Source organism: Oncorhynchus kisutch, linkage group LG15, assembly GCF_002021735.2.
Source record: "Oncorhynchus kisutch isolate 150728-3 linkage group LG15, Okis_V2, whole genome shotgun sequence".
Classification (NCBI taxonomy): Eukaryota; Metazoa; Chordata; class Actinopteri; order Salmoniformes; family Salmonidae; genus Oncorhynchus; species Oncorhynchus kisutch.
In genome coordinates, this window is record NC_034188.2 from 31988683 (window position 1) to 32002679 (window position 13997).

Consider the following 13997-nt stretch of genomic DNA (forward strand, 5'->3'; position numbering starts at 1 on the left):
AATCACTGACTGTTGTTTCGATTTGAGTACAAGTAGTACACCGGGACTAAAGTAAAACTGAAGCGTAAATAGTGCCACTGCAACTGAGTAGCGTAGAGAGGTTTTCTAACCGTGTATCACCTGTGGCAGGCAGCTGTAAACCAAGAAAACCCATCTCCAGGTGTTCTTGGTTGACTCACTGGAAGGCGACTGGAACCACCAGCCTTTTCAGAGCCAATATGGCACCTTGTCCTAGAATTCTAAGGTCTTTATCTCAAACCAAGGCTTCTGACTCAGTTTGTCTGGCAGCTTATCAGGAAGAGATACAGTTGCTGTACCGGTATGATTGGTTGGCTGAACTTTTCACCTTGAAGAAGGCACAGTGATGCCGAAACATTGGTGGTTTACCCAATAAATTACTGGGATCTTGTAAAGAGTATACAACTCTCTTTACGTATTTTTATTGGTTTACTTTTCAAAGGAAGGTGTTGGAAAAAATAATGACACTCCCTTACAACCTTTAAACAATGCTTGAATAAAGATTGGGAAAAAAGTTGTTTGCTTTTCCATTGTTTGGTTGGTAGCGTTTGCTGAGTGTGGTAATGAGTATGATCTTACTGGAAGCCTTGTGTGTATTCACAAGACTAGTTGTGGTAGCTTGTGGTCAATGACAAGTTCAGACCGTAGGCGTTGACGATTACCGCATGTCATGTGACGTGTGACATCAGAGCGCTTTGGCATCGATTGCATCAGTTCCACTAGTTTCTGGTCCCCCTTTTGTTTAGGGATAACTGTGTTGTGAACTCTCAGGTGATTATTCAGATACATCATTGACATCCCGAGGTAGAGGGTGCCCAAAGCAGACACCTCTGAAACACTACCAGACAACACTACCAGACTGCTTCTGCAGTGAGGCACAGTGACCAGCCATATAGTAAGAGGTTTGGGAGAGTAGGAACGCTGGAGAGAGATAGACAAAAGAGGGCGAGAGAGAAAAAAAGTGTTAGAGGCAGCAAGTGGGAGAGTAAAAGAGAGAGAGAGAGTGACTGAATGAGTGGGGCTTTAAAGCGAGATTAGAGTGTGTGTGTGTCTGTGCGTGTGAGTGTGTCTGTGTGTCTAAGAGAGAGAGGGAGAGAGTGGGAGAGGCCATTCCCAAGAGGTTTGGTCTAATTCCCAGTGGTAGAAGTTATTTGCACAGCAGGACCAGTAACAGACTGCTTTGTCTGAGTAACCTACTCTTCTGTATTCTCAACAGCAGGTCACTGCAGACGGACAGAAAAACCTTAAGGTTGTCTTGGGACCCGAAGTGCCAGAAAGGTGAGGAGTGTGTGTGACACATTGTGTGTTGGAGAGAGTGTGTGCTTGTGCGTGTGTGTGTGTGTGAGAGAGAGTACAAGGATGACCAGGAGGTCAGTTAATGGTGAGGGGACTGGGGTGAACAACACCCCCCAAAATGGGGGACACCCGGGGGATACCCCTGCCCCAAAAGAGGAGCCTGATGCTCCGAACGGAAAGGTAGAGTTGAGGAAGAAGGTGACCCTGCTTCGGGGAATCTCCATCATCATCGGTACCATCATCGGAGCGGGAATCTTCATCTCGCCCAAGGGAATCCTGAAGAACTCTGGGAGTGTTGGAATGTCTCTGGTGGTGTGGATTGCCTGCGGAGTGCTGTCCCTGTTTGGTGAGTCACACGTAGTTGTCGCCAGAAGCGAGGAGACATACCTGAGTAAAGGTGTGCTGAGTGGTTTTATGATGCATGCGAACTGAAGCTATGGAGGATGGAGATTTTGTGTTTTTATTGCTGTTCAGCCTATTGGGTTACAACTCCCCTGCTTCCCCATCCCTGAAGACACTTGAGTTGATGCATCCCAAAACAAAGTGCTAAACTTGTAAAACAGCTTTTCTTGAGATGATGAGTGTGAATGAAAGCTTAGGGGGGTGGATAAACTTTGCTAACTGTCTGCTGCTATGGAAAAGCTTCCGCTTCTACACTTGTATTATTTCATTATATTACTGTTATTACAGAAGCCTTACCGTAGCTACTGCCTTCTAACTAGCCATCTAACTGCTGAAACAGCAATTACCCTTTACACTAACCCCCCCCCCCCCCTCTCTCTCTCTCTCTCTCTCTCTCGCCACACACACATGATTATGAATACAATGAATCATATTTTCCTCTTATAGCCAGTATTCTGCTGTTGCTGATGCTGCCAATGTTTTATAGCTGGCTAGCCACTCACCTGTCCTAAACCTTTCCCTTTTTCATTTCCCAGGGGCCCTGTCCTATGCAGAGCTGGGAACCAGTATCCAGAAGTCCGGGGGACATTATACCTATATCCTGGAGGCCTTTGGACCACAGATGGCCTTCATACGCCTCTGGGCTGACCTCATCGCCATCAGGTAGGTGTGTGTGTGTGTGTGTGTGAGACAGAGACAGCAGCAGGAAGGGTGGGTAGATACTTGCAACAAGGTATGTGTATATGCTTTGGCAAAGTGGGTGGGGTTATATCCTTCCTGTTTGGCCCTGTCCGGGGGTGTCCTCGGATGGGTCCATAGTGTCTCCTGACCCCTCCTGTCTCAGCCTCCAGTATTTATGCTGCAGTAGTTTATGTGTCGGGGGGCTAGGGTCAGTTTGTTATATCTGGAGTACTTCTCCTGTCCTATTCGGTGTCCTGTGTGAATCTAAGTGTGCGTTCTCTAATTCTCTCCTTCTCTCTCTCGGAGGACCTGAGCCCTAGGACCATGCCCCAGGATTACCTGACATGATGACTCCTTGCTGTCCCCAGTCCACCTGGCCGTGATGCTGCTCCAGTTTCAACTGTTCTGCCTTCTTATTATTCGAACATGCTGATCATTTATGAACATTTGAACATCTTGGCCATGTTCTGTTATAATCTCCACCCGGCACAGCCAGAAGAGGAATGGCCACCCCACATATGCTCTCTCTAATTCTCTCTTTTTTTCTCTCTCTCGGAGGACCTGAGCCCTAGGACTATGCCCCAGGACTACCTGACATGATGACTCCTTGCTGTCCCCAGTCCATCTGACCGTGCTGCTGCTCCAGTTTCAACTGTTCTGCCTTATTATTATATGACCATGCTGGTCATTTATGAACATTTGAACATCTTGGCCATGTTCTGTTATAATCTCCACCCGGCACAGCCAGAAGAGGACTGGCCACCCCACATAGCCTGGTTCCTCTCTAGGTTTCTTCCTAGGTTTTGGCCTAGGAAGAATGCAGGTGCTTCTACACCTGCATTGCTTGCTGTTTGGGGTTTTAGGCTGGGTTTCTGTACAGCACTTTGAGATATCAGCTGATGTAAGAAGGGCTATATAAATACATTTGATTTGATTTGATTTGTATATCACTCTATACTCCCTGTGTGTGAGAGAGAGACGGGGATGGGCCTAGTGTATATATCTCAGCATTGTAAAGATAGCAAAGCCTTTTGGATCCCATCCTGGTCCGTTGATACCCGTGGTAGCAGAGCAGTGTCAACAAACCCGCTATACTATTACTGTACCTCAGGTTAACCCAGGCCAGGAGGGGGGGGGGGTTGTGTGTGTGTGTGTGTATGGTTTTGAGTCTATGGGAAATGAACAGCATTCTGGGGATCAGCCCACAGACTGTGCAACAGTTATTAGATTATTGGCAATATACCAGGTTGGTGGTATATGGCCAATATGCCACGGCTAAGGGTTGAAATCAAGGCATTTCACGTTGAGTCGTGCCTAAGAACAGAGCTTAGCCGTGGTATATTGGCCATATACCACACCCCCTCGGGTGTTATTGCTTAAGTATTCCCTGGGTATTTTAATGTAATTTCCTCAACTGAACCTAGCAGACATATTTGAGTCAGTAACCACTGAATATCAGTAACTATAGTTATTTGACTGTTATAGACTGTTAGTGTCAGGGGAAGCTAATAAACTGTTGTGAGGTTGGGTAAGACAGGTTCGTGTCAGTAGAAGGTCACATGCTCCCCAACACTCTAAACAGTGAATGATGCCCCAGATCGCACAGCTTTGTGGGTCAGCGTTTCCTGTCACTGTGTTTGTTTGGTAAACGTGTATGTTTGGTTCAGCGTTTTTGAGTCTGCGTGTGACAGTGTTGTCTGTTCTAGACCTGCAGGGTTGGCAGTGATATCCCTGGCCTTTGGACAATATATCCTGGAACCCATATTCATGCCGTGTGGAGTGCCCGAGATTGCTATCAAACTGGCCACCTCTATAGGAATAAGTATGTCTGAGTAATAATGCTACAGCATTATTATATATATACATATATATATATATATATATATATATACATATATATATATATATATTTTTTTTTACAGTCAATTGAATTGAACAAACTTTCGATTATAGGATTTTTGTGCTTATCAGTGAGATGGTTCAAGTGACTGTAAGGTACCAGTCAGTCTCACAAAGTGTATGTGTGTGTGTGTTCATGTGTATTCCTGCTCCACAGCATCAGTGATGTATCTCAACAGTATGAGTACGAGCTGGACAAACAGGATTCAGATCTTACTCACCTTTAGCAAGCTGCTGGCCATCGCCATCATCATCGTACCTGGCCTCTATATGCTCTTCAAAGGTAACTCTTCGTTATCATCGTCATCATCCTCACCATGATCATTACAATCAACACCATCGTCAAATGTGACCAACCGCCTCGATTCTGTCTTGTGTAACAACATTTGAAATGTTGTTTTTTAAAACATTTGATACGAGATGAGACTCAGAGCTTGAAAATTGTATATCATACACTGCAGTTGAGGAACAATGTAATTCCGTTTTGAAAGTCAACTTGTAACCCCACTTTTGAGAAAATGGACCTTGACAGTTTTGGTACACCTACTGGAGAGCTCTTCTTTGTCTCCACACATTCAGCATCATTCACACCCTCTTAAGCCTTAGCCCCATCCATCACTTTAAAGATTCACATGTGATGCCATGTGCTAAACAGAGTGAGTAATTTAGTAAACACATATATATTTCAAGACTAAAAGTGGTAAAAGTAGTAGCCTACAATAGGGAAAAAGTCCAGGTAAAAATATGCTTTATGTACTGTAGTCCTTGGCCTATATCTTAAACTGACTTTGGTGCAGGTCATATTGTCCTTCACATTACTGCCTTTGGTAAACACACACTATAGCAAGGATACACAAGGTGTACACGGTACATTGAAATTGTTACTTAAATAGTAGCAATATCAAAAACAGATACAAATATTTTATAAATATTCTATAATTACATACTTATTTAAACTATTGTCTAGACATGTACACATGTTCATGGAATACATTAGATGACCGTAATCACCCTGAGACACACCTGGCTAACTTGATGGGTCATGTAATCATCTAGCTAGCTAGCTAAACAATGAACCGGCATAATCCCAACCCATACTACTACCGATGCAAACATTGTCATTTTTACATTTGACATTTTGGCCATTTAGCAGATGCTCTTATCAAGAGCGACCTACAGTTAGTGTATTCATCTTAAGATAGCTAGGTGGGATAATCACATATCACAGGCATTTAACTCTGTTTTGTTTGTAGCTACACCTTGTTTGAACAGCGTTGTGTCAAGTCACTCCAGTTCACACTGATCGTGGTGTGTGGAGAAAATAGCCATTCACTTTTTTCCCAACTGATCTGTTGATAGTGCCTGCTAAATTCAGGGCATTAATGTTGTTGAAAAAAAGTAGCAAAACATTTTTATGTATATCTTTAAAAACATCAAGATGGAAAGGACTATCAACAAATAATGAGCATGCTACATGGCAGATCAATCCAAACTCATCTCTTGGCATGTCCAGCCTATCCATTATCTCAGCCAATCATGGCTAATGGGAAGGTTCCTTACCTTTTCCGTTGCTAAACCAAATGGACTCGTAATTTAACCTCTCTTGGGTAGGGGGCAGCATTTTCATGTCCGGATGAAAAGCGTGCCCAAAGTAAGCTGCCTGTTACTCAGGCCCATAAGCTAGGACATGCACAAGATTCCATTAAAGAGGAACACACTACATACAGTATGTGTGTATTGTACTGGAATGTTCTTACGGCTGCAACTACCTGCAACTTACGGCTGTGTAATACCTTGTCAAACACTCAAGGAGTTTTGATCTTCTTTGGTGAACGTGTAATTCCTTCTTTGTGTTTATGTGCAGGGGAGACGAAGAACTTTGAGAATGCATTTGAGGTCAGTAATATCAAGCTCACAGGCCTTCCTCTGGCCTTCTACTCTGGGATGTACGCCTATGCTGGGTGGTAGGTATGGACTTCTCCTAACGTAACTAGCTTTAATATCTTATTCTACCCTTTTCATGAAGCCAACTAGTGTAACGCATTATTACTTGCCGTGAGCATGTATGAGCTCTTGTAAGGCTCGTAATATTGTTGTAAAGCTCCAACTTTCTGCCGGCAGGTTTTATCTGAACTTTGTAACCGAGGAAGTAGAGAATCCAGAAAAGTGAGTTCATCCTCCTCATTCCATATCTTGTTCTCGCACAGTAGGTTTGCCTGATCGTAAGATTGTTGTTCTCAAATGTTTACGTATCCCCAGGACTGTCCCATTGGCCATCTGTATCTCCATGGCGATAGTCACTTTCTGCTACGTGTTGACTAACGTGGCATACTACACTGTGATGTCAGCAGAGGAGCTGTTGGCATCGCAAGCCGTCGCCGTGGTAAGGCATCCAACAAGCTCGCTGCCTATTGGCCGATTTGATCGACACTGATCCTACAACCACCCACCGCTATTGGCTGGCGTTAACATAAGAGTCCTATGCATTTCTTTGTGTGATGTATTGATACACTTGAGGCGCATTGACTGCAGTCACACACCTCGTTCATCAGCGCTTCATCAGGCCCTGATGGTGTCTGTGGTGTTGCTCTCCTGCACTCTAAACTGTAATTAGTAGATTACAGCCCAACACCAAGCCCAACACCTCTGCTTCCCAGTATGGCCTTATGTGATTCCACACAGTCCATTCCTCTCAATGATAACTAAATCATCTTGCAGTCTTAATGACATAGTCACAGACAGAGACTGTATACTGATCTCGGACCTGTTTGGAGAAGGGGGAGGGTTATTCACTAAAAGGGCTCTGATCTGATCAGATCTTTTCAATGGTGTCTGTGATGTTGCTCTTAAGGAAAGTGTGAGAGCATTGGAGCTACGTGCATGTCCGTTAATTAGATAGTAATTGAATTGAGGATCTTTTTCTGCATCTCTTTGTCCTTGTTTGGTTCATACTCTCTCTCTCTCTCTCTCTCTCTCTCTCTCTCTCGTCTGTTTTTCCTGCAGACGTTTGCAGGGAAGATGATGGGGAACTTTTCGGTGGCGGTGCCGGTATTTGTAGCCTTGTCGTGCTTTGGTTCGATGAATGGCTGCTTGTTCGCTTTCTCAAGGTGGGCTGCGTCAACTCAGGTGTCACACCGCAGCCTTCGCTAGATTCTCCTGCCAAGGAGAATGAAAAATTGCCTTCCCTTCCCAACACAATGTTTGAGGACTGTGTGAGAGGAATCTAATCTTATCTTTTTTTTTCAACTGCCAAACCCTGTTAAGCAGAAGTTTAGATGTGTGGTATAGTGGTATAGTGAAAACACAATAACTGACATTGCATTTCTGTGCGAAGGTCAGCTATGACTGTCAGTAGTTGACTTTCATGTGTAGTTTTCATATATTGAATTTTGTCAGACACCGCTTACAAAGACGATGATGAAGTGTTGTTGTTGAAGGTATTTCTCATTTCATCCTGAAGATTGTGTGATTGTGTTGGTCATTCTAGAATGTTCTACGTGGCATCACGCGAGGGCCATCTCCCTGAGGTTCTGTCCATGATCCACGTCCGCAGACACACTCCTTTGGCAGCCGTCCTCGTTCTGGTCAGATAAATGTTTTTTTTTTTTTCATACACACATATCGCTCTTTACTGTCTTTATGAGGACCTGCTCTACAGGGTCCACAATTAAAACGTTGCATTCCTGTGTTTATGTTTGAACTGTCACCATGCTTTGTGGGTACGTGTCAGCATCTCTGCCACTTCCTCATTGGATCCGTTTGTCTGTGTACTTCTCTCTCTCTCTCTCTCTCTCTGTGTGTGTGTGTGTGTGTGTGTGTGTGTGTGATTGTGTGTCGGAGTGTCCATTCTTTCTCTGTGTGTGTTTACAGTACCCTATGACGGTGTTCCAGCTGTTTGTTGGAGACATCTACAGTCTGTTGAACTTCATGAGCTTCCTTCGCTGGCTCTTCATTGGCGTGGCTGTGCTGGGCCTCATCTACATGAGATACACACGCCCTGACATGCCACGCCCTTTCAAGGTCAGGCCAACACACGTGAATCATCAACCATCAAATCATCAAATGTATCTATAAAGCCCTTTTTACATCAGCAATTGTCACAAAGTGCTTATGCGCACACACACACACACACACACACATGTCGACATAAACACATCAAAGGGCGATTAGGACATCGCTCCTTCTGTGCCACTGCATGTGGCCGATATGCAAGCATCTTGCGCACATTTTTTATTTAATTTAACCTTTAATTAACCAGGTAGGCTAGTTGAGAACAAGATCTCCATTTACAACTGCGACCTGGCCGAGATAGAGCAAAGCAGTGCGACACAAACAACACAGAGTTACACATGGGATAAACAAACATACAGTCAATAACACAATAGAAATGTCTTTATACAGTGTGTGCGAATGTAGTAAGATTAGGGAGGCCAATAAATAGGCCAATACTGGCGAAATAATTACAGTTTAGCAAATAAACACTGGAGTGATAGAAGTGCAGACAATCACATGGAAAGAGTATGAGTCTGTCTAATGGTTGTCTTACTCAAAACAACTACTGAACACTTAACTGTTTACATACAGACTCTGCACTTCTTTGTCTCTCCAGGTTCCTCTTTTCATTCCAGCCATTTTCTCATTCACCTGTTTCTTCATGGTGTTCCTCTCTCTCTACTCCGACCCCGTCAACACAGGGATAGGATTCGCCATCTCCCTGACAGGAATCCCAGCCTACTATATTTTCATTGTGTTTGACCGCAGACCCAAGTGGCTACAGGATGGTTTAGGTAACACGCTACCTTCACTTAGAAGGCATTTAAATGCATTTACTAGACATCACTGTGAAAATCATACATACTACTGGCATATGGACAGCATTGATTAATCTTTATAAAGCAATTGTTCAACTCAAGGGATTAATCGGAGGGGCAGTGGACCATTAAACTATCCACGCACAGTTTAGCACATGTAATCAATTTCCAATCAATTTTCAGCATGGCATCCTATCAAAATTGCAGCATGAATCCCAACAATGTGTCTATGTTGACACTTTGGAAATAATATTGTCCTAACGCTGCATAATTATTGGGACAGTGAAGCGTTTTGTTTCTTTTGGCTCCAAACTCCAAAAGTTTGGTTTTGAAATCAAACTGTAACAATGAAGTTAAAGTGCAGACTGTCAGCTGCAATTTGAAGGTATTTGCATCCATATCGGGGGAACTGTTTAGAAAGTACAGTACGTTTTGTACATAGTCTCCCATTTTAGAGGAGCAAAAGTCAAGGGGACAGATTCACTTGATATTTGTGCATCTAGAACTTTCTCACCCATAATTATTCACGATTCATTCAGGATTCTACGTAATCATGGTAACATCCACATTCACGGAGAAGTGTTTCGAAACATATTCTACTAATATTTACAAACAAACAGCAAATGCAATCAAGACATTTGTAGAGTCACACGCTTGATGTAGTCATTGCGTGCGATGAATATCGGACCAAATATAACGTTTGAATACTTTAATACACATATAAGAGAATTTGTCCCAATACTGTTGCTCCCCGAAAATGAGGGGTGGATCATTTACAAAACGTGCTTTACTTTCTAAATGGTTCACTCAATGTGGATGAAAAAAAAATCAAATTAAAGCTGACAGTCTGCCCTTTATCCTCGCAGTCATTGTTTGATTTCAAATCCAACGTTTTGAAGTATTGAGCTAAAAGAAGAAACCATGCTTCACTGTCCCAATAACTATGGAGGGAACTGTAAAATGGTATCATAAGAGTTTTTCTATGTGTTTTATTCTGTCTCCAGATTCCTTCAACAGATCTGTCCAGATCATCCTGGAGGTGATCCCAGCGGAACACTGACACTCCTTCACACCATATCCCCACACCGATGGCCTCTATTGCATCGTTTCATAGAATAAATTATTATGACTCCCCCATCCTGCTGTCCTTATCTAGGCAGGCTTAGCCCTGCTCTGCTCTCACATTTCACATTACCAATTCAAACCGCCTGAATACTCGCTCCTCTCTCCTCACTCAAGCATTTGAAATGGAATGGCCAGGCAGGCAGGGAGGTGAGGCTGTGGCTGTGTGTGTGTGTCTCCCTGTGTGAGATTTGCAGGTAATCCATCTCTGTAACCCCTACACTCTGGCTCCAGTCTGCAGTGGGAGCCCAGCCTCTTAGAAATGCAACAGCTTTTATTGTTGATGAGATGCGGCAGAGCCAGGGAATCCCTGTAAGCTTGGAGTATAACTATCTTTGGCAGCAATCACAGCTAGCTTTAGTCATCGTTACAGATAGCATTAGCCACAATCACAGCTAGCGTTAGCCACAGTCGCAGCTAGCCTTAGCCACAATCACAGCTAGATTTGGCCACAGTCGCAGCTAGCGTTAGCCACCGTCACAGCTAGGTTTAGCCACAATCACAGCTAGATTTAGCCACAATCACAGCTAGCATTAGTCATTTTTTAAAGCTAGAATTAGCCAAAATCTCAGCTAGCATTAGGTCAAAGTCTTTGCTTGCCTTAACCATTGTCACCTCTAGCATTAGCATTAGCCATAGTCTCTGACTGCTACACCCCAGACAACACTGGATACTCAGTTTTCTCCAGATCATTCAGGATCAGACTATACGACACACATAAATTAAGCCTAAGGCTCCCTATAGTTATTTCTATATTTTAGGAAATGAAGACAGATCAGTGAGTGTTAATTGATGTGTTGTATAGTCTGAGTAAGACAAGCACTCAGAACAGTAAACTCATACTCAATCTACAGATGCCTGTGAAACATGATGTCCTTAAACACATGACAACCAACATTAATGTGATGTTTTATATTTTATATATTTTTTAAAACATGTATGTTCAGGACAAGTGAATGTTTTGAAATGATGCCCTGGAGAACCTGATATCCGATTTAATAGAACAATAAAAATAGATTTTTTTCAATCAGAGATCCTACTTTTGTATCATGTATACCACTATTTGTACAATACAACGGATACATGATCTTATTTCCACTTGGTGAAAGCATTGGTTGTTTCTAAAATGGTGTCCTCCCCATGTGCAGAATCTGTTTCTCTGTCTCTCTCTCTCTCTCTCTCTCTCTCTCTCTCTCTCTCTCTCTCTCTCTCCCCCCCCTCTCTCTCTCTCTCTCTCTCTCTCTGTGCCTCTCTCTCTGTGTCTCTCTGTCTCTATATATATATATCTCTCTCTCTATCTCTCTCTCTGTGTGTCTCTCTCTCTGTCTCTCTCTCTCTCTCTCTCTCTCTCTGTGTGTGTGTGTGTGTTTGTTTGCATGTGCACTGGCATAATTTAAGCCTCAAATACGCTGGGCAGAATAGCTCTATTACTACAGATGATTCACACCAGGGTTACTCAAGCTGTGAAGCCAACAGATACCCTTTCCATTGAGACAAACACACACACACTGTTGCCAGGATATTGGCTGTGTACCAGAGGCTAATGTTCTCACACATACATGTGAGTGAGCACTGCCAGAGTCCTGGCTAGCAGCCTAGAGTGTAGACAGGAAGAGAGCATCCCAACGTTACTGCACACGACCAGGAACACTGCTCAACAGAGAGAGAGGGAAAGAGAGAGGGAGAGAGAAGGATGGGGAGAGGAATTAGGCCATTACCCGCTAATTATCAAAATCCAAATTCTATAACCACTTAAAAGGAAACAAAGCCATCACCTACATAGAGATTAACCTGGAGAAGAGTCTCCTAAGCAAGTTGGTCCTGGGGCTCTGTTCACAGACACAAACAGGCCCCACAGAGCCCTAGGACAGCAACACAATTACACCCAACCAAATCATGAGAAAACAACAAGATAATTACTTGACACATTGGAAAGAATTAACAAAAAACAGAGCAAACTAGAATGCTATTTGGCCCTAAACAGAGAGTGCACAGTGGCAGAATACCTGACCACTGTGACTGACCCAAACTCTGACTATGTACAGACTCAGTGAGCATAGCCTTGCTGTTGAGAAAAGCCACCGTAGGCAGACCTGGCTCTCAAGAGAAGACAGGCTATGTGCTCACTGCCAACAAAATGAGGTGGAAACTGAGCTCCACTTACTTCCTAACCTCCTGCCAAATGCATGACCATATTAGAGACACAGACCCACAAAGAATTTCAAAACAAACCCAATTTTGATATACTCTCATATCTATTGGGTGAAATACCACAGTGTGCCATCACAGCAGCAAGATTTGTGACCTGTTACCACAAGAAAAGGGCAACCAGTGAAGGACAAACACTATTGTAAATACAACCTATATTTATGTTTATTTATTTTCCCTTTGGTAGTATCATTATTTGCACATCCTTACAACACTGTATATAGACATAATGACATTTGAAATGTCTTTATTCTATTGGAACTTCTGTGAGTGTAATGTTTACTGTTCATGTTTATGGTATATTGTTTATCACTTTTCTTTATTATCTACTTCACTTGCTTTGGAAATGTTAACATATGTTTCCCATGCCAATAAAGCCCTTGAATTGAATTGAAAGAGAGAGAGAGAGAGAGAGAGAGAAAAATACAGACAGACAGAGAGAGAGAGAGAGCAAGAGAGACAGAGCGAGAGAGAGAGAAAGAGACAGACAGAGAGAAACAGAGAGAAACAGAGAGAGAGAGAGAGAGAGAGAGAGAGACAGAGACAGACAGAGAGAAACAGAGAGAGAAACAGAGAGAGAGAGAGAGAGAGAGAGAGAGAGACAGAGACAGAGACAGAGACAGACAGAGAGAAACAGAGAGAGAAACAGAGAGAGAGAGAGAGAGAGAGAGACAGAGACAGAGAGATATAAACAGAGTCAGACAGAAACAGAGACAGGGAAAGACAGAGAGATAGTGTGTTAATTCCCATCTCGCTAAGCACTTACTTGCATATTGTGCATTACATTGAGTTGCACCAGCCTAGAAACATATGGCTAGATCATGTTGACACATGAACTGATTTAATTCACTTCAAATCTCCCTCCCGTTGGCTAGCCTGTGTCTCCTATTCTCCCCCCCCCCCCATCTTCTACTTTAGGATTCTTGGCTGAGTTTCCAGCTGTATGGTTCTTCTTCCTCCTTCTCATCTTCCTCTTCCTCTCTTCTGTATGCTGCTCAGCACGGTCTCTGAGTCTGTCTGACCTTTCCTTCTGCTGAGCAACACACACACGCATATACACACGCGCATACACACACGCACACGCACACGTACACACACACACACACACACACACGCACGCTCTCTCTCTTTCTTTTTCATTGTCTACTGACTGCATCGCACCTCTTCCTCTGCAGTTTACTAAAATGGCACAAGGGGGCGATATAGTTCAATGTAACAGTCTTGTCCTCAGACTGAGCGGGAGTTAGTATTATGAGGGACTAAACCTTCAAATCTGAGCCACTATATCCAAACAGCCGATCTCCACCTCTCTCTGTTGCAGGGAGGAATAAGGAATGTAAACGTTGTTCCTTCTGGTTGAAACCAAGACCCTGTCCTATTGGATTACCGACTTCTTTGGAATGTTGATGTTGCTATGCAAGAACTACAATTGTAGGTTTTTCTATGCAAACAAAATGGATTCCTCTCTCCTTTTTCATTAAAGGGCTAGTTCGCCCAAATGACAAAATAACATTTTGGTTTCCTTACCCTGTAAGCAATCTATGGACTCCTGAAGTATCT

The 13997-nt window shown here is 43.3% G+C and overlaps 1 protein-coding gene across 1 annotated transcript; it reads left to right on the forward strand.

Annotated features, from left to right (window-relative positions):
- The first annotated feature begins 1055 nt into the window (after positions 1 to 1055).
- Positions 1056 to 11256, forward strand: LOC109906014 (cystine/glutamate transporter). Its single transcript, XM_031790124.1, has 12 exons — positions 1056 to 1660; positions 2253 to 2379; positions 4104 to 4219; positions 4454 to 4579; positions 6161 to 6260; positions 6418 to 6462; positions 6556 to 6679; positions 7300 to 7403; positions 7784 to 7880; positions 8167 to 8316; positions 8906 to 9083; positions 10112 to 11256. Exons 1-12 carry the CDS (start codon positions 1378 to 1380, stop codon positions 10165 to 10167), a joined length of 1506 nt encoding a protein of 501 aa, XP_031645984.1. The 5' UTR covers positions 1056 to 1377; the 3' UTR covers positions 10168 to 11256.
- Positions 11257 to 13997: the final 2741 nt, after the last annotated feature.

Excerpts from the sequence above, each read along its gene's own strand:
- LOC109906014 (XM_031790124.1), top strand. The coding sequence starts at position 1,378 with ATGACCAGGAGGTCAGTTAATGGTGAGGGGACTGGGGTGAACAACACC. Across the intron at positions 2,380-4,103 it reads GCTGACCTCATCGCCATCAG|ACCTGCAGGGTTGGCAGTGA; the intron begins GTAGGTGTGTGT and ends TGTCTGTTCTAG. Across the intron at positions 6,680-7,299 it reads CATCGCAAGCCGTCGCCGTG|ACGTTTGCAGGGAAGATGAT; the intron begins GTAAGGCATCCA and ends TTTTTCCTGCAG.